This window comes from Erithacus rubecula (genome assembly GCF_903797595.1).
Source record: "Erithacus rubecula genome assembly, chromosome: 6".
Classification (NCBI taxonomy): Eukaryota; Metazoa; Chordata; class Aves; order Passeriformes; family Muscicapidae; genus Erithacus; species Erithacus rubecula.
Window position 1 is genome coordinate 22,998,968 of NC_136688.1, and position 24,329 is coordinate 23,023,296.

A 24,329-nucleotide genomic window follows, 5' to 3' on the forward strand; every position below is an offset into this window, starting at 1 on the left:
TATCTTCTCACCCCAAAAAACTGGTCCCAGAGAATAGAAGTTTCATGAAAACAGGCAGCACATGAAAGGGAAGGGACCACAGAAGCAACTTGGCTGTGGGTGAAGATTTCTCATGAGTTTGCATTTTGTTAGACATGAAAGAATCCCCTCCCTCCATTTGGCAACAGATGCAGCAAAATTGACTGTTAAGAGATGAATCCATCTGAAACTGTCTTTGTGAATCCTGTTTCTCATGTAACTATTGAAATTATTCAGGTGTGCAAGCTGGGGGTCTTCCTGGACATAAGCCTTTTTTTCCAGGTCCCCAAGCAGTGGCAGTGGTCTGAGTGGTTCACCAAGCCCAGGAGATGTTTTGCTCTCTCTTGTTAGGAGGCAGAGGTCTTTAATGGGCTTTAATTGGGTTGCACTTTAGGACTGCTCAAAAGCTTTGTTTGGTTTAGGATGTGGCTGCTTGGTTAGTAATATTTCTGGAAAGAAGCATGTTAAGCTTGTGTTTTGATCTAACTGGTTGCTGGCTATTTCCCAAATATGAATGGGGTTTTGGGTGGGGATTTTTTGTGTATTTTTAATGTCTGAACTCGTGAAGTTTTTGGACTGGGTTTTATCTGGTTAAGGTTCTGATACTGTGCTCATCCCCAATTTAAGGGTCCATGGAGGCTGTGCTCTCATGTATACCAAGAAATTTTAAGTAGAATATCTGAAATAATTACTATTCCCAGTGATACGCCCTGTGCCTCTGAGTGGCTGAATATGAGGTGAAATATTGCTGAATGTCAGTTTACAGCCTGGCAACTTCCATTTATTTCAGCATGCTGGGTTATAAACTGGAGCTTTAGGAGCTGTGCACAAGTGTCCTGAGGTAATGTGTTGCCAGATAAGATCCTCTGGATTGCTGGGTCTAGTCTGATTGAACTGGAAGGAAGCTGCAGGCATGACTCTCTTTTCCCTCTGGAGATGTGCCTCTTGCTCTTCAGGCCGTGTTACAAGGCATGGGTGCCTCAGCCTGCCTGGGGCAGAAGATAGCTGAGGGCTTTTGCTCAGGGCAGGCAGAGGAAGGAAAGGTGTCCTATTTACTCCTGGACATGCTCAGCGTCTTGAAGCACAAGACAGACATTTTATAATGCAAGTTGAACCAGTTCTGATGGTTTTTCCTAACTAGTTACATCAGAAAGGCCAAGGATCATTACTACTTTTGCTGATTTTTTTTTTTTCTTTTTTTCTTTCAGCCTTCCTCCCCCTCTACCTTTTGTCTTGCTTTCAGTTTACCCATCTGCATCTGGTCTTGCCCAGGCAGCTGCTGCTCTATTTGTATGTTCCCTGGGGGAGCTCTGGTGCTCCTTTAAGATCTCCTGTTGCTTTGGGAATTCACCTTTTAGACATCGTGCTTCATTAGCCTCTCTCATTTATTTAGTACTGTGAGAAAAGATTTCCCCTCCCAAAAAGCAGAAGAACGAGTTTCCAGCAGCATGTGCTTGAGAGAAGAGTGTCTCTATGTAAATAGAACAGGTTTAAAAGCTATTGGCAAGGGAGCAGCTGGAGAGGTTTTGAAGGAATATTGTTTGACCGAGTTGGCACTGTGAGGCCCTTAGGAGGCTAAGACTGAAGAAATCCCCCCTGCTCTTTCTCCCTGGGGAAGGTTTGTCCACTGATGAGTGACTGCACTGCCCCTGTGCACTGTTGCCTCTTGTCCCCAGCCTCGGTCTCAGCACGGTTGCTCCTTTTTGTTGCAGCTCGTTAGAGGAAAAATAGGCATTTGGGATTTTTTCAGCCATCGGGTTCTGCATTTCCTCATTTGCCGCCCCTCTCCCCTGCCGGGCGTTGTGGGAGTCGTCCCCTCTGCAGGCGATGGTGGGAACGACTCTGGCCTCACTTATCATCAGTGACAAATCAATGGCAGCCTTCAGAAAGCTGGCCCCCAGGATCCCCGCTCGGCCCAGCTCTGGAGCAGTGGGAGGCTTCCCTGGTGGATAAAGGACTCCTTGCAGCCCTGACTTGTTGCCTTAAATCTAACTGAGGAAACCTTTTCAGTCTCTTCATCAGTGGCCCCCTCCCCTCTCGATTTGTCTTGGGGGAGGTGGCGGCTGGTGGAAGGGGGGCACATGGGGAGGTGGGGGGAAATGAGAGTGGGAGAGCTTTGGGGTTTGTAACACTTTTTCTGTTTCCCTTTCACAATAGCCTGGCTAGTGCATGCAGAGCTGGGCTCACAAAGCCTCCCCGAAGCGCCCGGAGTCCCGCAGGGCTCCTCACAGTGAAAGTTTGCTGTGTGTATTCCTACCAACAATACAGCTGGGCCCAGCAACAGGCTCCAGCTTTGGGCAAATATTTCTACAGCTTTTCCTTAATCGCTTTTGAGGGGAGGAGGGTGAGATGGGTTTGAGAGGTAGGAGGGTGAAAGGAAATTTCTATGTGTAAAAGAGACAAAAATAGATATGGGTGGACGGATTTATCTCTGGCTTCTGTGGTCCAGGCTTCTAAAAGGAACCTTTGTCAGCATCCATGCTGAAGCTAGAGAGGGTTTGGGGAGCATCAGTGTTGGATCTGAAGGAGAGGGGAGATTAAGGCAGACAACACGTAGTGGTTTCAGCTCTGCCAGTCTAATTTTTTTGTTCTTATTTAAGAAGGAAGCATAGCTGACAAGCCCTTTCTATGTACTTTAATCCAAAGTGTTGGTGTAGACTGAAAGTACAACCTTTTTTTGAGCTAAGTTATGTCTAGCTTATTTCTGCTTAGCTGTTCTGTAGGGTTTATGCTGATTTCCCATTCTCTCTATTACCTGTGAATTATTCCTCAGTTTCTAGTTTATTTGATCTGGATCACAGCTCCAGACTGGAAGAAATCAGAGTAGTGATGCTCCTTTAAAGCAAATTAATTACCTTCACTGTCTGATAGATTTTGGTCTTGGATGTTGCTTGTACCCACTGCTATAGCCCTGGGATAGACAGGTAGGCTCATATTGATGTGCTGGTTTTGTCTCCTGTTTCTAAAGCTGCAGTGCAGATACCTAAACAACATGAAATTGCTTGATTGGGTCAAGAGGAGATCATGTGAGCCCATTTATCTGTTGCATTATGAGAAAAATTTAGCCAGGTGACCTCCATTGCTTTTCACCTCTGCATGTCTGGCAGCAAGCTTGGCATTCCTACGGTTTGGAGTTAAATTCTTACATTGGTTAAGCTGTGTTGCATGTGTATTAAAGGTTCAAATGTTATCTTAGACCTGATATTTGTGTTATACTAGGAATGATACCAGAAGCATAATTGTTGTTCCAGGTGTGTTATGTCAAATTGAATTTGGGCAGGAGGTGCTTACCATTGTCAATGTTCTCCCAGAAGAGGGAATACTTTTTGCTCTAAGGTCATGCTTCCACAGATGCTTCACACTGAGCATAACTAGGGACTGCACATATGGAGACTGGGCTTCCTGGACTCTCTGTCCAAGGTCATATGCAGGATGAGTGAGACTGCTGTGCAATGGTAAAGCTGAGAGTAAAGTTCTTGGCATGGATATAACCAGTGTTTTTAAATAAGGGATGTCCTTGCCTTTCATTTGGAGATGAGCACAGAATAGGAATCCTTATTTGTAGGAGGAAGTTGCTAATAGGCCAAATACAGATCTGAGTAAAAAGAAGGTAGAATAACATCTGTCCTTATGGAGATGTTCAAGCACCCTTACCCTCGCTGGCATCTGGTGACTGCCCTTTTGTTTTCTATTACTGATGATGCCATATTTGTAGAAGCATTCTATCCATAGAACATCACAACTACTAGTGAGGCAAGGTTTGTAGGAAAAGAGAACTACTTTAGTTAGATCAACTAACGTGGCTGGAAAAACAAACAAGATTTTGGGAGCAGTTTGTCCTGAGAACTAAAATAGAAGCCCAAGTCTTTAAATTAAGCACAAGTTGAGAACATTTGCTTTGAGTTCAGCTTGACTGGGTTAGTGAATTGGATATTACAAAGAAAGTTCCTGATACTTCAGGAGTAGAAGGGGGATGATATGTAGGAAAGGAGTTGGTGCATTAGGGGTCAAGCCTACTCCAATCCTTGCCCGATTTTCTCTTGCAGTTGATTAAACTTTGCAGGCTGAAATTTGAGGGAGAGAGAGAGAAGAGTTTCTGCTTAAAACTGTCTGTGTAACTTAAGTTAGAAATTATTTGGTGAGTTTGGAGAATAAGGAGGGAGAGTGCTTCTCCCCTCCATGTTTAAAACCTTGCCATGGTACAGAAAAGTCTGAGAATGTTAGAAAGCCTCTCATACACTAGGGAAAAAAACCAAACAACTCAATCCTAAACTAGAAGAAGCTTAAGGATTATTTGGTTTGTGGAATTCACCCATGCACGAGGCAGTTGTAAGTACTTTGCAAATATTCAAATATTTCTAATATTTTAAAAATTTTCAATCAGTGTTTGTATGTGTTGAGTAAGAGTTAAAAACTCTGCCAGCAAAAGCCTCTTTGGTGTTCACCGTGGTGGACATTGATTATCCAGTCACAGGCTTGAGTTACCGGAGCTCTGCTCCAGTTACTGCCCCTAGAGAAGAGCTCCAGAACAACCTTGGTCCAGAGAATGTCTTCTGAGAGGCTGCCCTACAGGCATGAGGAGGAGGAGAAGACAGCTGCAGGGGGCTATTTCTGTGTGCCACAAAGGAGTGTTGAAGATTGTGTTGCAATGCACGAAATAGCATGGAGAGCTGAGTCTGTCATCCCACAAGGGATACAGGCAAAAACAGTGCAGCTCTGTGATGTCAAATACCAAATTATACAACCTGTCTGCCTGTTCAGATTATTTCAGGTAATTTTAAAGGGTTAAATTTTTGCTATCTAAGTGATCCAGATGGAAAAGCACTATTCTTTTGCCATCAGCTTGCACCTGACTTAAACTAGTAGTATTTGTACTCAGTGGGAATAGAGAGAAGAGAGACTGTACAGGCATCTGATTTGGACTAAGTTTGAATTTATGGGTATTTTTTATGGAAGATATTAAAATTAAAGTTTAGGTGGAAGGAGTAGTAGGAGAGAATTGAAGATTATAGAAGTAGGGAAGCTTGTTAAGAGGCAGAAAGAAATGTGGGCAGGTGAAAGGAGGGTTCTGAGTAGTGGATGTGAGGTGGGACACTGCCTTGTACTGTATTTTCCTCTCTCTAGCTCATACATCTAGCTTGTATAGTTTACTCTCAAGTCCCACTTTCCTATAGTGACTCACACACAAAGCAACTTTTTGTCTTTCACATTCTTTTCTGTAGCCTGTCCATAGTCTTAGAAAAAAGGGACTTGCTAGTTTGAGAGGCTTGAGACTGATCTGTTTGACACCTTGTTTTCTTTCCATATCACCTGCATTACTCCCCTTCTGTAGTGTTTTACAAGCATCCAACTCTTGTGCAAACCATTCTTTGGCTTTTCAAGTTGTACACTTGGAGACAAGTTGGACACTTGGGTTTCTGTCGTGGGACTTTGTCACAGATCTAGAAAACAGAGCTGATGATACCATTTAAAGAAGTAAGATGTGAAGGTGAATCTGTGTTTATGGATTGATTGACTGTTCTGGTAATGAATACCATATAATAATTGCAAACTGAGTTCAAGAGTTTGTGTTGCAAATAATATGGAGGTTGTGTGGTGCCATAAAAGCGCAGAAGCTGTGCAGGTGAATTTAATTCTGGGATTTCATTAAAGCTTTTTCTAACTTGTTTATAATGGATTTTAAATGTTCTGTGTAATCGATAGCAGCTGGATTTTTCTTCTGAAGCATGCTGCATAAGGTGCTGTTGCTCAGTTCTGCGTACCAGGAAGCAACCCTTTTAAATTCACACCTGTGAAACTAAATTTACTAAAATCTTCCAGGCCTTGCCTCCTCATTTCCTTTCAGTGGAGGGAGAGCTGGTGGTGGGGGTGTCTCCTAGCATGGTGTTTACTGCTACCTCTGTGGTTAATCTGTTCCTCATGGACCACTTGATGCATTCAATTGCCTTACATATTTCCTCCTCTGTTGAGGAGTGTATTTGTACATAATACAATATTTTTACTTGGAGTTGTCCCATAGCAGTTCCTTTCCCTTTCTGCTCCTGCAGGAAGAGGAGGTCCAGGTCTCCCATAACGCTGTGCTCACAGCCTCTTTCAGCCTTTTTTGACCCATTCCCTGTTGAATGAGAAAGTTGAGTAAAGGCCACAGGTCTGTAGATGAAAAACACAGGGAACATGAGTTGAGATCCATGTTAATTTCCCTCCGGAAACTGCCTCTCTGTAATTACAGTTCTAACATCCTCCAGAAGAAAAGGGCCCTGTCCCCCCTAGAGCCCCCCTGGCAAATTTGATGTTCCTTGGAGCAGGGAAAGCAGGCGTGGAGCGGAGCAGGTCAGCTGGGGCTTGAGAACGCTCCCTTTTGGTGTCTTCGTTGCTGAAGGGGGGCGGGAGCTCTTGCTGTTCTCAACCCCCTTCTTGCTCCTTCCCTCAAATCTCCCAAGTAAATACAATTTTATTTTATTATATTGCTGGTGATCTGCTGTTGTTTTTGATACAAAAAAGGTGGAAGGGGCAAGAAGGAACGAAAGAGTCTGGCGACAGGAAGAGATGAATTGCTGAAGAATGACACTGGCAGGGACTATTGTTCATTTTAACGCTGGAGCAGGAGCAGAGAGAAACGTTCACACGCCATTCTTGGGCATCCTGCTGGGCAGGCTAGGAAAGGGGCATTCCAGCTGGTCGTGAGATTTGGCTGGACAGATTGAATTGGGCTGAATAGAATGCTCGCCGTTTTTTATTATTATTATTTTTTTTCTTATAAAGAAACCCACTGATTAATTGCAATGGAACCCGATTAAAGGGAGAGTTTGAAATCCACACAGACATTACAGACATAAAGCTGTCAGCCTACCAGCATGTGATGACTGGGCCTTAACCCTTTACAAGGCTAATGGGGGAGGGGGATCCTCACCGGAGTCAACATTGCTCAGTCTGTGTATATGTGTTTGTGAGAGAGAGGACTTCTGTCATTTGGGGAAGGAGTTGTGTGCACAGCAGGAGACCTGTAAACAGACTGTATCTCATGAAAGAAAAGGAACTGAAGAATGAAAATAGGGTTTAGGGTCGTTTTGTCCATGGAGAGGTTGTGCAAGGGTTTGCTCAAATGTTGCTGGCTATATTTTAATAGTTTTGCAGAATTCAGTAGCTCTTGTCCACCTATATCTGTATGTCCTCTGCAATCCTGAGCGTGGCAGTAGGAAAAATTCTGTGAAGAGACCTGTAAAGTTCCACAGACTGCTTGGGGAATGTTGCAAAAGAACTTGGTAGAAACATGAAGAGCATGGAAACTGGGTAAGTATATAAAGGAATGCTAGAATGTGTGTGAGAACAAAGCTGTAGTCGAGCTCAATTTGGGGACTGGTTTGGAAAGTGGATGGCAGCATGGACATACGTGTTCTCAGCAGGGATGGGATGGAATTTCAGAATGCTTAGAAAACCCTTTCTAGGACTAAAAGCTCATTTTTATTATAAATTGATTTAATTTTACAAGCTTTGAAAAAATTCCATGTTGTGATACTTGTGGTTTTCTTTAACCTATTTTTTTGCTCATCTGATTTAGTGTTTGGACATGGTTCAATGCTCTCTGCTCATTCTCTTCTTCTTTAATACCCTGTTTGTAGCTTGCTTCTGTTGAGAAGCACAGATGATTTATTCAAATAGACTCTTCAAGCTTTGAAAGGGGTCTCTGTGCTGCAGTGCGAGGAGATTGGTGGGGGGGCAGATGCTCTTGCCCCCCCAGCAATGCTCAGCTTCAAGTGTGGCACAGTAAAGGATGGCACATAAGTCCTCTAATGAGTGTGCTCTCCAGTCGTTTTATCTTTTTCTACAGCACCCTGTGCACATGTGTGCCCACTGGCTTGGAAATGTTTCTGTAGAGAAGTGGAAAGAGTGGAGATACGGTTGGAGCAAACAAAGGTCCTTTGTGGGCTCTGGGAAAATGACAGAGGAGTTGCTTTTTTGGTCTCTAAAGCTCCTCATTCCTTCCAATTCATCGAATAGTTAAGATCAACAGTCCAACTGTTAACCAAGCACTGCCAAGTCCACCCCTAAACTGTGTCATTAAGTACAATGTGTACATGCCTTTTGAATACCTCTGGAATGGTAACTCTACCACTTTCCTGGGTAGCCTGTTCCAATGCTTGACAGCCCTTTTGGTGAAGAAATTTTTCCTAATAAATCTTAACTAACCCTTCCCATGTGTAACTTGAGACTACTTCTTCCTGTCCTATTGCTTATTACTTGGAAGAAGAGACTGATCTTCATTTCACTACTACCTCCCCTCAGGGGATTGTAATGGTCTCCCCAAGCCTCCTTTTCTCCAGAGTAAACACCCCCAGCTCCCTCAGCTGCTCTTACGACTTGTGCTCCAGAGCCTTTCTTTGGACATGCTCCAGCCCCTCAGTGTGCTTCTTGTAGTGAGGGGCCCAAAACTGGACACAGGACTTGAGGTGTGGCCTCACCAGTGCTGAGTACAAGGAGACAATCCCTGCCCTGGTCCTGCTGGCCACACTACTGCTGATACAGGCCAGGATGCCACTGGCCTTGGCCACCTGGACACACTGGCTCATATTCAGCTGCTGTCAGCCAGCACCCTCAGGTCCTTTTCTGCTGGGCAGCTTTCCAGCCCCTCTTCCCCAGCCTGTAGTGCTCCATGGGGTTGTTGTGACCCAAGTGCAGGACCTGGCACTGGGCCTTGTTGAACCTCATGCAATTGGCCTTGGCCCTTGATCCAGACTGTCCAGATCCCTTTCTGCCCTCCAGCAGATCAAATTCCTACCCACCTTGTCTGCAAGTGACTGAGGGTGCGTTTGATCTCTTCATCCAGACTAATAAAGACAATAAGCAGGACCAGGCCTGATACTGAGCCCTGAGGGATCACCCACTGGATGTAACTCCAGTCACCACCAGTCTCTGGGCCCAGCCATCCAACTGGTTTTCTATCCACTGAACAGTGCACTCATCTGAGCCACGAGCAGCCAGTTTCCCCAGGAGAATGCTGTGGGAAACCATGTCAAATGCTTTGCTCAAGAGGAGGTAGATAACAGCCAGAGCCTTTAACTCATCCACTAAACAGGTCACATTGTCATAGGAGCTTTCTGAGGTGGAAGTTGCTTATCTTCCTTTTTTTGTCCTGCATCTCTGGTCACTTCATTCAGAATGCAAGTTGTGTGTTCTCTGGCTTGATGGCTTCACAGGAAGCAGCTGTCAATTGGTGGACTCTTAATGCTTAATTCCTGTTGCAAAAAGAAAAAAAAGTTCAAAATGTCATTCTTAAACTCTCTCTATGTAGACATTTCTATTAGATCAAGGGTTTAAGTATTCAAGGAAGAAAAGCATGATGCTAAATCCTACAATTCATCAGTAAAGCGAAGAGCAACATTAACAGACAGGATCTTGCACTATTTTCATTGAATCCTATTCATGAAAAAGAGACTACTACAAAAATTTTTCCTGCAGACAGCTCTATACCACTCCCTTTGAGAACATGGGATCTCTTGAGATCCTGTCAAGGGATACTGGAAATATTTACTCATTCTCAACTGACCAAGGATGAGAGTCAAATTTCATGCTAACTCAGTATCAGTGTAGCCCAAGGAATCAGAAATGACAGTTTCTTGAGATTCCTATTCTGTATTTGGAACATGGAGAAGGAAAGTAGATGTTAACCACTGCAGTGCAAAAAACCCTGTGAGCAAGTGGGACTTAAAAAGTCTGCTGTTCATGCAGTTATGTGTGGAGGGGAGGGATGGGGGGAGTCACTTCTATACAAAAATCTCCTTACTCTTTGATCACTTCCTATGGCTTCTTGTTTCCCTTTCTGCTGTTCATTTGTGGCTTCCCTTCCTCTTCCCCACCACCTACTAGTCCTGCTGTAGTTCTTTCCTGCCGCTCTGTTAACGTTTAACAAATTTCCCTCCAGTTCCTATGTTTCTTTTGGCTGTAGCTCAAGGCAAACTCCCCAGATCCAAAACTAATTTAGGGCTCTGAGCAACAGTAGCATTTAAATGTTGGCTTTGTGCCATCAGGCGGGCAGCCTCTTCACTGAGAAGAAATCTAATTCCAGTGTTTATTAGATTAACAGTGGCCTCAGGACTGGACTTCCTTTTACTGTTGTCCTTTTAAGAATTGTAAGGCTAATACAGGAACTTGGGAACCCCCAGGAGGATCTTAGGAGCCTAGCTCTGACCTCTTTTTTTGGAAGCAGAACTTGGATCTGACTTAATTTGGGTCAGATGGCATAGGGGAGCAGACTGGTGAGGTGGAGCAGGCGGTGTTGACTTCCCAAGCAGTGTGTGTAAATCCTTCCATGTTTGTGCAACAGTGGCTTTGATTTCCTTTGAGTTTGTTTCAATAAGCTCTCTGGGGTAAGAACCAAGGTTTGGAAGGCCATATTGTGCCCCTGGTTAAGAAGTGGATTGGGACTGGGTAGGACCTGTTTTAATTTCTCAGTTTGGCCACAAGCTCTTTGGGAAGTCACTTAAGGCTCAGGTTTCCAGGCATGAAGATTGCCTGTGGTGGGAGGTATGAGTATATTCAGAGTCAGGTCTAAGTCTCTTAGCCAGCTGTGTAATGATAGCTAAATGTCTAATTTTCTACTGATTTTAATCGATTTAGGCATCCAAATACTTGCAGTTCTGTGCTGTTTGGCTTCAATTTTTTACTCCTGTATTGAAGATAATATGTCTCAAGTTTTTAAGAGGTGTTAAAGTGGTTCATTAGTAGAAAAAAGCAACTTAACCCTGTACTATTAGAGACCACACACGTACCTAGAAAGATGTGGTTCCATGACTGGGCCATTTTGCTTTTTGTGTATCTTCCTCTCCCTGCCTCAGTGCTGTTGCTATTATTTAATTGAAAGTGAAGCCCAATGTAAACAGTATGAAACTGGCTGTAAGGGATTCTCTGGTGTTTTTCACTACTGTGGTTAATTTTTCTGGGGTGTGAGTATAAATGAACTGTGGAACTTGCAGGTTTGTAGAGGCAGCACCTGAGACTTCCATTTTAAGCAGAGGAAGAGTTTTATGACCATGTTCTAAGTGTTGCAAAGAAGTCTGAAGTCCAGATGCTGTGGAAGGTGTAGTTTGGTGCTTCATGGGCTGCTCTGAAAGCAAACAAATGTGGGTGGGCTAAATAGGGGCTGATATACAGTATAGCTGCCCTGCAGTAACCCAGCACTGACATTCTTGTTCTTCATGTTGGCAGTTCTGTTAGAAATAACTTATCCCACCTGAGCCCATAAAGCATATTTGCATTAAACTTGCATTTTTGAATGTGTGTGTATATGTGTGCATATATATATATATATATATAAAATATTTCTGGTAAATGTTTCTTTTTTACTTTTAAGTTAATCCAGTTCTCTGGTAGGCAGCACAGTTGCTGTGATGTCTCTGTGGTTGTGTGGTACCTCTCTCTTTGCCAGACCCAGCTCAGTTTTCCAGTTCAATCTGGCCAGTTAATAATTGCCCCTTTGCCCCTCATCCTCTGAGGGCAACATAATATCATGTGTGGAGTTAATTTTTAGAAAACAACATACAGAACAACTCTCTTTGTCCCAAGATAGCTCCATTTATCTTGTGGTTTGTGCTTTTGAAGTCCTCCTGCCCGTGGGATTGCAAAAACGAGCTACTGCCTCCTTATTGCCACAAAACCACATTGTGTATCCTATCCCTTCCCTGGAGGACTCCTCTGCTAAGCTGAGCTCTTGTGGTTGACTTCCCAGTCTCTCGTGTGGCAGAGCTGGAAGGCTACAAAGCTCAGATGCTCCATTGCTAACATGAGGGCCTCTTTGCAGAAGACCAAAATAAACTCCTTAAAATGGTCTCTCTATAAGAAAACAGCCTCTATCATGTCCAGGAACCTGGTCTTTTTTGTATCATGCCATAGTTATGGGAAGAATCTGAATGTAGCCTACAAAAGCCAAAACAGGCTTTTTTGGATCCAGAGTCAATCTCTTTCCACTATGTGCCTGAACAACTGCAGTCCTGCTGGAACCTTAAGTTCCTTGAGAAGGAGGACTTTTCAATGCTTTCACTTTTACATTCTGAGAAGAAGCATATGGCTGTCAGTATTGTTGTCTTCTGGGACTGGTCAAGACAGAAGTCTTAAAAATGTTAAACAAAAAAAAGAGTTTTCTGGGTTTTGGAGAGAACTTCTGGAGAGTACAATGCCCTTACAATGCCTGGAGCATCTGAACAATGAAGGAAGCTGGCTGATAATTTCCCCTGGGACTGACCTACTTAGAGTAGGTCAGAGAACCAATGCCAGATGAAACCTTGAAGACAGAATAAAAATAGCTTTGAAATCATGTTGAGCAAAGTTATGGGTAACTCATAAATCCAGAAAGCACTGGACAAGCACTGATACAGTAATTGACAAAGATCATGGGTGGTGTGAGAGAAGAAGCTAGAAGCTCAAAGAACTTCTGAATCAAAAGGAAAAGGGTTTTCCTGTAGACTTTGTAGTAAGGAAGTGGCTGGATTCTGAATTTTCTGAAACACATTTATCCTTGCTACCCAGATTGAAAAGTGTCACTTCTAGTTTGCCTTGGATCCCTGAAACCTCTGAGCACAACTCCTCAAGCAAAGATGACAGTGGTGCTTCCTCCTCTTAGTTGCCATGTTTTGACCACTCCATTTTTCGTTTGCCCCACCTCGAGATACCTTAGCTGCTCATGACACTGCAGGTAAATCAGTGCAGTTTACAGCCAGCAGATTAAAACAAATGGGCATTAATTTCAGTTTTTGTTAATGCTGTGACCTGTAACTGGTTCCTTAATAGCCTTTGTCATGATTGGAAGCCATTAGTGTTCAACACTATGTGCAGACAGGAGAATGTATAGCTCTCCTGTATGAAACTGAAAACTGAGTGAGCTTCTTTTTAGCTCAATTCATATTTACTTAGTGGTGAGATGACAGCTTCATCTTTGTCAGCTGTGAAGCAAGGAATTCAGTGAAATCTCAAAGATGCTTGGAAGAGAACATGATGAGAATGGGAGCAGAAGGAGAATAAATGTTGGAAAAGTGCTGATTGTTTGCCTTAAAAGTTAATACTTAAATTACTTAAAATAAGAGAAGTGAAGAGGGAGGAATGCATGTATTCAAATTAAATCTTTATTTGCTCATATTGTGTTTATGAGTGACAGATGCTAAGCTGGTTTTCATTAGGTCTTGTAGGTTGCTTGCATTCTTCTCCATTCAGTGAAGGGGAAGATTGCAAAACTTTAGAATTTCTTCAATAGCTCTGTGATTCTGATTCTTTCAGGTTGTTTCTCAGAAGTGACAGAGCATATCCTTACTGTGAATATAATAAACCCTTGGTGTTCATGTGGCTGAAATAATGTAAGGATTACTTTAGGATAATTACTTCAAGGGTGAGAGAAATCTGACTATGAAGTAATGGAAGAGTTAAAGGAAAGCTCACAGAACCTAAAATGCCAATGTTTTCTGTTCCAGAATTGGGAAAAGTCCAGTATTTAACTTCCATGAACTTTAATATAGCAGAAAGTTTTCTGGCCATTCAGTGACCTTCATTCATAAGTGCTGTCATGCTAGTGAAACTCATATGTGATAGTACTAGGTGAAATACATCAGAAGTATGTTTTTCCTGTGGATTACCTGCTTAAACAGCAGGTTGCTTCTCTAGCTGTCACTTAGTAATTTTGAAAGTCATCTGGTAATGTTTCTGCTGTTGTGCTATTATTTTTCTAAATTTTAGTGTACTACATGATTCATGATAAGTGAACAGTAAATTGTTTGTAGCATTTATGGAACAGGAAAGGGTAGAGGTTGTTAGTGTGTGGGTTTAAAAAAGAGCACCACAGTGAAAGAAATGGAAAGTTATGTGTCTCATGTTGCTGAAGTGACTAATTCTTGCAAAGCATGATGTAGGCTTAAGGTAGTATTTTAAAGTGTTTTGTCTAGCCTGTGAGTGTATTCTGAAAGGATCTGAGTCCTGTAGCTCTGCCTGTCAGGCCCTTGTGGCCCAGCTAAACATTCCCGCAATGTTTTAGGCTGGATGATGTCCTTGAGTGATGTTATGCAGTAACCTTTTATTTTTCAGTCCATTTCTGGGTGGACAGTGGACAGTATTTAATTTCTGTTGTAATGTGCTTGAGTGGAATGATCCTGAATGGCAAGTAATTTAATGCTGGGGTAAGTCCTATAGCTCTGTGTCACATTAGGTGCAGAAAATTTCTCCTAGGAAAAGGCACAAGCTGCTCTCTTTCATTCTGGTGGCACAGAAAATAACTGCTGCATACCTAAGAATGGCATCCTTTTTCTTCTCAAAGGAATCAGGCCCTAAGGTGATGGAAAAGCCTAGCAAGCAAATTGCCTCATTTCTAGGGGGCCTATATTTTCTAAATAAAAGGAGCACAGGGAGAAGGTGGACTTAAATTATTAACTTCTTGTGATTCCATGAAGCCTCATGTCAGGGACAAACCTGATTTGCCTAGAATGGCTTGGATTCTTTGTTTTAGTTCTCTATTGACATGCAGTTGCACAGGAGCTTGCAGCTATGTAAAAAAAAATCTTGCTTCATGTTAAAATCAGCAAAGCATGTTTCTTGATGGCAGTCTTCAGGTATCACTCTGCACTTCATAATATAAAATGGATGACATGCTCTCTGCTTGAGAGAGAAAATCTACAGGTAATGAAATGCCAAGACTGAAGGGATGCTTTTAACAGTAACATGAAAAAAAAAATTCACATGGTGGGAAACAATGTCCCTGCTCCTTGGAATCTAGGTTTAAAGGTAGGGAAAATGGCTTAGTCCACAGAGAAAATATAAATATATGGGTTAAAGGTACGTAGGAGGCTCAGTCTCTTCCAGTTAGGGCCTTGGAGGTAAGAAGCAGAATGTCAGAGGTAGCATACTGCAGCTCATGGATTTCTGAGGTCTTTGCACCTCCATAGATTCTTGGTAAAACAGATATTCCCACTATCAAATGTTGTTGTACCTACTTGTAGAGAGAGTGGGAGAACCATCACACCAAATTCTCATCTTTTGAAAGGCTCAAAGACTTTTTTTAAAGGGCTATTTCTGTTGACATAGGACATGATGTTTGAAGCAGACTGATGTGGTGCATGGTTTCTTGAATGTCAGCAGTTTTTGACAGACATGTGGAGCTACAGAACAAAACTGGTGTTTTCTACTCTCCTGCCAGTTCCAAATGTTTGAGGGAACCCTGTAGTTACAGAAAGGATGTTTGCCATTTAATGACTACAAAATATGCAAAATGTATCACTGTATGGTCACATTTCAGTGAAAATATCTGGAAATTAGAGTTGAGGTGTTTTACCAGGTCCTTACAAAGTGGTTTTGGTGATCCCAGGAAAGAGCTGCACAGGATTCTGTAGAGTAGGCTGGGAGAAGAAGTTGGAGAATGGGTCAGGTCAGTAGGTATTCTGGTCCAACCCCCTGCTCAAGGTTATCCTAGATCACATGGCACTGGATTGCACCTAGATGGTTTTTGAATATCTCCTGTGAGGGAGACTCCACAACTTCTCTGGACAGCCTGTTCCAGTGCTCATTCACCTGCACAGCAAAGAACTTGAGCTTGAATGGAGCTTCCTGTGTTTCAGTTTCTGCTCACTGCTTCTTGTCCTCTTAGCACCACTGAGCAGAGCCTGGCTCCATCCTCTGACACCCTCCCTTCAGATACTGATAGACATTGATGAGGTTCCTTCTCAGTTGTCTCAGAGCTGAACAGGCCCAACTCCCTCAGCCTTTAATCATAAAAGAGATTCTTTATCCTCTTAAACATCTTCATAACCCTCCACTGGACCTGCTCCAGGAGCTCCATGTCTTGTGTGCTGAGAAGCTGAGAGCTAGAGACAGCACTGCAGATGTGGTCACTCAGAGCTTTCTTCTGTCTAGTCTCGTTTATTAAAATTCTTGGTCCTTTTTAAATAATTGTAATTTACCTGATACTTGTTGCCTAGTTTTGGACAAGAACTTAAGGCCTAGATTTTGATGTGTTTAACATGATTTAGTGGTTGAAAGGTTCCTGTTTCTGTACTGTGACTTCATGTATTGTCCACCGTGAGCTACTTCCATAGGCAACTAAGTTTCTTAGGAAATAGAGGATACTAGACTTCCTATTCAGAAAAAACCTCATAGAATCTGTAGTTGTTGCCTTTTGTCTGATTTCAAGAACTAAATAGTCAGGAGGGAATAAAAATATACCATGTTGGTTCAGGCTTCAAACAGAATCTTTTTGGAGTCTTGAGGGAACTGTGTGCCATAACACTTTTAATAAATGTTTTGTTACTGTGATTAGATTATGTTGCTTAATTTCTCTGTACAAGCCTCAGTATGGACCTTAATCTTACACTCCATTTCTGCAAATGGGGAGAATGTTTCTTCCTTCACGATGTGGCATTTATGCATAATTAGCTGAAAGCATTTTTTTGGCTGCCATATTGTATCATAGCAGAAAACAGTGGCCAGTCTTTTATTATTGCTCCTTGATTTTTCCAGGCATTCCTCCGTCCCAGCCTTTTCTATTAATTTGTTCAATCTGTTTCAAATTAATTTCCACCAGATGCACTAGTTTAAAAAAATATTTTTTAAAGGCTGAATCTTAATTTCCTGCCCATAATTCTAATCTTCTAAGGTCCCTTCTATATTATTTCTTTTTCCTGTGTTGTGTTTGGAGCAGAATATTTCCTATTTTGGTATCATTTGCAGGCTCCTTTAATTTGATACTTATTCTTTCTTCCAGATCATTAATGAAGTTATTTAATGGGACTGGATCTAATGCTGATCCCTTATAATACCTACTAGCTATCTCTACCCCCTGCAGCTTGACTTGCTGCCATTTCTCATTATCTTTTGTTTATGGTCCTTCAACTGACTTTCTTGATCTGTGTTTGCTGGTAACCCAGCCAATTTGAATAAGATTTTCATGGCAATAATAATGCACCTTCTGTTCAAAGACTCTGTGTATGTGGAAACAGATTAAACGTTAAGCCTCAGTACACTGTGGTGGCATAATAGTAGTATACCCACTTGTATAAGGGAAGAAATAGTTTTGTCAAATTCTGTAGAAGATATAGGTTGAGTTAGGACATGTATCTAGAGAACCACACTTACATTCACATTGATTATTGCAAGGTGTTAATTTGTGATTTCAAAGTTTTGGGAGAAGGAATTCTAACAATTGCTTCTTAATCCTTGAGTCTTTCTATGTTCAAATCAAATTCTTTTTCAGTATTTTTTTTTCAATAGTTGTTTCTGTAAATGCTTTCCTATTCCCTGGGTACAGGTAGAGGTTTTCAGTGGGATTGCTGATCTTTAATTCTGTGAGACCAGAATTGGAATCCAGAGACTCAAGCATGTGTTTAAAGGCCTCCTATCTCCTCATGCAGTGTTTCTGAAAATACAGCTCCTGTTCCAGTCTCACTGTAACTGAGTCATACCCATTGCACCAGCACTCAGTCAGTTTGCACTTTGTTGCACCCCTTATTTTCTTCAAGTCCTTATTAGCAGATGCCCTGTGGAAATTCTCTTCTTTATGCTTTCTATTCTTTGTGTTCATATTAAATGGAACATTTTTGAATCTCAGGTGTACAGTTGTACAGTTTAATATGGTAACTGAAGGTGATTGTGCTTGATAATGTTCCTCTCCCTAGCACTTTGTTCAGTCATGTGTTTAATTGGGAACAAGCTGGTTCAGGATTGAGGTATTCCTGCTTTTTCAAATTGAAAGGAGTACTTCTAGGACTAGGAGACTTTCATTCTCACTTGGAGACTGCATAAGTAGCCACCATATTCCATTATCAAAAAGCAGTAATATCTTCAGTCTCTTCTCTGGTTCATGTGTTTTTGTTGAGGGTTATGTCTTTTGGTTTTTCCCTTAACCTTACCACTATTACATACTTCCTCAAACAAAACTGTAACAATTCTGTTTAAAGCTTTGAAAACTTTTGGATTGTTTTTCCTAGTGATGTTAACCTCAGTCTAGACAGGCTTCAACAACTCGAAGACCATGTGGGTACCCAATCAGAACTGCTTCAGATGGTTCTGTGATGGGAGTAGAAAAGAAGAGATAACTGATGGCTTTTATCAGTGCATTGTGCCCCTTCTGACATCAGGCTGTTGTGCTGTAATGTTGCCTTTGCTGTGTCTGCCAGCAGAGCTCTGAGTTTAAACAATGGTCAGCAAATCCCTCTTCTAAAGCTGGATTAACTGTACTTTTTCCTTCAGTGGAAACTGCTATTTGGGTAAGAGAGGAATCCAGAATTTTTGTTTTCTCCCAAGACAGGCAAGCAAATAAAGCTAAGCTTTTTTTGCTGTAGGAATTCAGGGAAGTGCAGGATAAAGAAGGAAAGTATCTGAACTATGCTCAAGACCATCTGACATATCCAACATCTGCCCTCATCAAGGTGTGTAAACGTGATAGGAATGCAAAAGTGGCCTGGCCTGGAAGTGGAGGAAGAGGGATAATTGTTATCTAACACAGATCTTCTAGCAACAGGTGGGCAAGGTGTTAAGAGGGCTATTAAAAGCTATGCTACAGAATTCACTAATTTTAATCCCAAGCAAACAATCAGGTGCTCGTGGGTTCTTAAAATACAGAAGAAAGAAATTCAGTGCTTCTCTTGAAGTCAGGGCAAAATATTCTGATGCTTATTCCAGATGTATTCAAAATGCATGTGGGGATACCCCTCCATGCTTTCTCTGTAGAAAAAACCCTACAGACTTATGCCCATCACTATTAGGACTCTAGTTCTCTCCTTTCACTTCAATTCCATTAATTACATTCAATTCCATTTACACAGTCCTGGATTTCTTTTTCCCTCTCTCTTACTCTATGTGTCAAATGTGTCCTGTATTTTCACACTTTTTTAATATCCACTTACACCTTCTGTTCTCCTATAATTTTTCTGTGGTAGAGTTAAAATTATAAAAGATGGTATTGTCATATTTTTGATTCTGTCTCTTGTAGTAATGAGGTTTGCAGAAAGATCTCTGCCTTCCATTGAAGGTCTTCTATAGGCCAGAATTAGGTGCCTGCCCATGGAGGGAGAGAAACCCAGATCCATATGTTACTCAGTGCTGGACCAAAAGAATGATTGTTCTTTCCAGAGGCTTCTGATTCTGAGCTGAACAGTCTGCAACTGTAAATAATGCCAAATCTCTTTGTAGTTCTGGCTTTTCTAAAGCTATTTGTACTGTTTTCTTTGCAGTATAGAAGCACTTAAGGGATACTTAGCCATGGTTTTAGCTGTGCTATCCCATTTTACATGTACATGAAGAGTTGGAGGGTGCTGCAAACAAACCCTTTGGTTTGTTTGGTGGTGGTTGTGAACTTCCTGCTGCTGATTAAAAAAAAAAAAAAACAAAACAGTAAGAGATTCTGTATTAGGATCAGAGGGAAAAGATACAATCAACAGGGTGGTGTGGAGTGGGAGTCTCTTTTACTGGTATCTGGTTCTTGATACCTGGATAAAAGAAAATTTGGAAAGGCATTGGCCATTGAAGCCAGGATCTTTTGCAGTTGTTCACTGAGGAAACTTCATCCATATGTGAATGTGATAGAACTCTGATAGTGCTACAATGCCATCAGAGACTGACAGGAATGTGTTCATCTCAACAAAAGATGCTTTTTGCAGTGAGCACAATCATGCTACCTGCCCACTACTTCCCCAGAGACATGATAGAGTCCCCATCACTGGGGGTTCTCAAGATGCAACTGTACAGGGAGCTGAATAGTCTCATCCTGCCTCCATTTTCCATAGAAGGATGGACCAGGTGATTCTTTGAGATCCCTTCCAAACTGGGCTGTTGCATGTTGAATCCTGTCAAAGGTTGAATTGCTGCAAAATAGTATTAAGAGCTGCCATGTGTCATTATTTTTACTGAAGAGGGAGTGAGAATCTTTCTTTTTGGAATAAAACATGCCATCAGGTCTGTTTTCATTCTCCACCAGAAATCTGCTGTTTCTATCAAAGCAACAGCTACAAAACCCAGTTTTTTTAAAGGTAATTACCCTATCTACTTAAGTTTTCCTTGTAATGTCATTATTTTTATGAATCTGTGGCAAGTACAGGACTGCTCTGTAATAGCTCTGAGGTTGAAAGTGACCTTATCAGCAAAATGAAGCTTTGTGTATTGGGTATTGCTTCATGGGGCTATATTTTTTGGCCTGATGAAGAGTTGCTAGGAGGTGAGGGAAGCAGAGTAACAACCTGCTGTTTAAGTAGCCCTGTCCTTGCTCCTTCCCTACTGAAAAAAAAAAGGGGGGGGGAGAGAAGAATAAAAGGATGATAATTCACTTCTGCTTTTCAGCCAGAAATGACATAACTGCTTTGCCAACTTAGACACAAAACTACATTTATCCTAACTATTGTTTTAAGAGGGGTAATGGCAACTCACCCTTCCTCAGGAGACATTTTATTTATCAGAAAAATATGAAGATGTGGAGGATATTTGGAAGAATCTGAAGAAACTGAATGTACGATGCTAAATTTAAGGTGATGGCAGATGTTAAGTATGAGGCCTGTGTTTAGACTGACTTCCTGTTTTTAAAATCTAGAGATTGTTTGTGTCCTTTACTGGAAAACTGTTTGGTTACTGGATCCTGCTGCTATGCTTCTGGAGGGAACTAAACTACAGACAGTGAATATGATTTTTTGGTTGTTTATACCCATGGGCAAATGACAGTAGGAAATTTTTCTTGTGGTCACATGAGGGATCAGGAGAGGCCATGAAAATTGAGTGATGTCAGCTCAACATGTGGCAATCTGTCTGTTTAGCTTTTTTGTATTGTTTTGTATATATTGCATTGCTAAATTATGTCAGGGTTTTGCCTCCTGCATAAGTGAAAAGATTTTTCAATACGGAGTTAGTGAAATGTCCAAGCCTGCAATGTGATGTAAAGTTTCAGGAAAAATGTTTGTCATTGCTAAGCCCAGAGGTGCCTCTTGTTGTTCCTGTTCCAGAATAATGTGTGGAAGTGCAATTAGATATGTCCCCTTTGATTGTTGGTCCAGGTGCCTGAACAGCAAGCGCTGATTTCCGTCCTGTCCTGGGCCACTGACTAACTGGGATTGAAATGTGACACTGGAGCTTTATAGGTGTGATTTTCAGCCTTCTGTCTCACGCTCCCAGTGTTTAATGAGAGTTTGAGGTAAGAGAGTAGATCTTCTGCTAAGGCTTCTCACACCAAGTGCACCACTTCCGCTTGGAGTTGGAAAAAACACACTTCTCATCTTTATCCTTCCTGACCCTCTACTGTTACAGATACAGTTACAGGGTAGTGTCACTGGAGCTCTGAGCACTGGGAAATGGTCATGGGATAGCAAAGGTGAAATATTATCCACACTGAAATCATTGAGAAAATTCCTGCTGCCTTCAGGTGTGCCAGCTTTCATTCACCTTGTTCTTTTTGCTGGGAAAGACTTGCCATTCAGGATTTGCTTCTGAAACTGTTCATAGGTTGGAATCGGTGTGCTTTCCCAACAATTGTGCATTGCTTGACAAGTGCAAAACTAGGGTAGATCATGATTTATCATGACTAGAAGGTTAGTTCCCCTAAAGGTCACAAATCACAAACCATTAGATCTGCAAAGGTTGTAATTCAGAATAGTTAAGTGAAGTGTGCTTATATAACAGCTCTACAGACACCAGCTAGTGCACATGAGTGTTGGTATCTGGGTCATAACATGTCCTTCAGCTTCCAACAGTTTCAGTAGCATGGTAAAGTCACCAAGCAGAGATGATGGAACATAGCAACTTTAATGAGGTGAGAAGAACAGATTTAGTATGTGTGTGCTTATATATAAGCTAATATTAGTAGCAACTTTGAAGAGAACTGTGTGTTTGACAATACAGCAGATTAAGTTACAGTTTGCAGACTGGGACAGCTGCACTAATTCTTTCTTTGCTGCTGCAGAGCTGTGCTGCCATGCTGCTCATGGGGAGGGCCAGAAGAGCTGGTGAAAGAATTAAAGAACAAATCTTCAGAGGAGGGGCTGAAGGAGCTAGGGTTGTTTAGCCTGGAGAGGAGGAGGCTCAGGGAGATTCTATCACTCTCCACAACTATCTGAAAGGAGGTTGTAGGGTGGTAGGTGTCTTTTCTCTTAGGCACAAAGTGACAGAATGAGCAGAAATGGCCTCAAGTTGTGTCAGAGGGGGTTTAGATTGGATATTAGGGAAAATTTCTTCATCAAAAGGGTTGCCAACCCTGGAGCTACCCAGGGAATGGTAGTGTCTCCATTCCTGGAGGTGTTTAAAAAGCCTGTGGATATGGCACTTAGAGGTACAGTTTAATGGCGGACCTGGCAGTGTTGAGTTAATGGTTGGACTTGGTGACCTTAGAGATCTTTTCCTACCTAGATGATAGCAGTCTTGTGTACTCCAACAGAAAGGGGTATTGGAGTTTAAAGTAGCTGGCATGAGTGTTTTGGGGTGCTTTGAGGATAATGGTAGAAAATTGCTTTGGAAAAGGTAATTTAAAACAGCAGCTACTTTGACTACAATATACAACTAGTTCTGCCTTTTTAAAAGATTGTAGGTGACAGTAGAAGATGGTTTGTCCTGAATTTTTCATATTGTTTTGAAGAAACCTGTTTGATTTTTGTGGGTGGTTATTGTTCTGAATTTTCCTTAGTTTATTTCTACTAGTCTGAAATGTCACATAGATGATGAATCGTTTTTCTTAAGACTGTCTGTTGCTTTTTTTGCCTTTTGGCTACATCACCCACTTGCTGTTCTTTTAAGCCAGCCCTTGCCCTGACCATATCTGATAAGTCCTCTGAAGATTTGACCACTCTTGCCTCTTTCATTGCTTATTCACCTCCTCTTCTTTTAGTCTTTATCCCTCATTACACCAGATGATGGCTGTTTTTCTGTTGCATTCAGTAATACCTTGGGTTGTATGTTTTGCTCTAAACCTTTCAAAGGTAACTTGTAGTGTACATGAGTGAATGAGTAAGAGGTTTTTATGCCCATGAGAGACTTAATAGAAATAGGAAGTTTGTAGTGAAGGCCTTGCAACCTGCAGAAAGCTCTTCAGCCAGTTTTGTGCAGAAGAAACATAATGTAATCCTTTTTCAAGGAAGCGCATGCCCTCTGAAGTTAAATCTTTGCTTTACTTGTACAAGTGGATGTCTTCACTGGAGGGCATTCTGCTGTTGAAAGAGTTGCAGAAGTATTACATTGATTTTGCAGATATTGCTTTTCTCAATTAGAATGGAAACTAAGGAAATGATGAGGCCTGTTTTCTTGTTTTGCTTAGATTGATACAGTTTATAGTTAATCAGAGGTACGCTAGATGTATGAGTGAGATCAATGAAACCAAAAAGCCTGAAAATAGTTCAGTATGCATGTGATTACCACTTGGGGTAGGTATTTCCTTGTTGTTATTGTTTAATTATTATTATTTAATCTAAGAGCTTTAGGTTTGTTTGAATTGCAGAAAGAAGGAACGATGCAAAAAAATCCAATCAGCATGTGAGGAGGGTGAACATTTTCCTTTGCAGTCAAGAATGTGTTCATACACAGTAGTGTATGAACAGAAAAACTTCTGTCACTTTGTATTTAATGTTTACTCTAAAATAGATGGAATCTCTTCAAAACATCTTTTTCTTTTTTTCTTTCTCTGCAGGTGTTGCAAGTAGCACTGAGTGCTCCTGTGGACGTAATCATTTTACCTGTGCTGTCAGTGCTTTTGGTGAATGCACGTGCATCCCTGCTCAGTGGCAATGTGATGGAGACAATGACTGTGGGGACCACAGTGATGAAGATGGCTGCAGTAAGAACACCATCCTTGACTTGTGTTTGGGAAAAATGAGTATCTTTTTCTCTGTGGGTGCTTCCCTGTTTTACAGGCACATCCTACCATTTGTATGACAGAAGTTTTTTAATTGTAGATGTCATACTTTTGACTGACTTGGAGTCTAATAAAGCTACTGTCCACTGATATAAAACACAGTTAAAGCCCAACTTTGGCTTTTTTTGCAGTTGGTTTTAGATGGTGAGTGCACATGAATATGTCAGAGGGATAGGAGGAACAGAGAAAAACGTCTTATTTTTCCACCCTTGCAAAAGCACTATCTCTAAATTAAATTATATGGTTTTGCTGTAAATATTGCTGGAAAATAAACAATGTGAAGAGATGTATTGAGGGTGTCTGCCCTCTTAAGTAACATTCTAGTTTCTGTCCTGGCTCCTGTGAAGGGAGGGAGAGGCAAACACTGAAATAATATTCATTGGTCTTCAGATCTGCTGAGAGACGTTAACTTGCAGGTACTGTCTATCTGCACAGTGTTGGCATCTGTGTAGCTGAGCCCAGCTAGGTGAGA

At 41.6% G+C, this 24,329-nt stretch overlaps 1 protein-coding gene across 4 annotated transcripts in view; it reads left to right on the forward strand.

The window, feature by feature from the left end:
- The window catches only part of LRP4 (LDL receptor related protein 4), an 82,296-nt gene that overhangs the window by 16,296 nt on the left and 41,671 nt on the right, over nucleotides 1–24,329 (forward strand). For all 4 annotated transcript variants that reach the window (XM_079309145.1, XM_079309142.1, XM_079309143.1 and 1 more), the window contains exon 2: nucleotides 23,633–23,779. In XM_079309145.1, coding sequence (XP_079165271.1) covers nucleotides 23,633–23,779 — 147 coding nt within the window. The remainder of the gene's footprint in view (nucleotides 1–23,632; nucleotides 23,780–24,329) is intronic.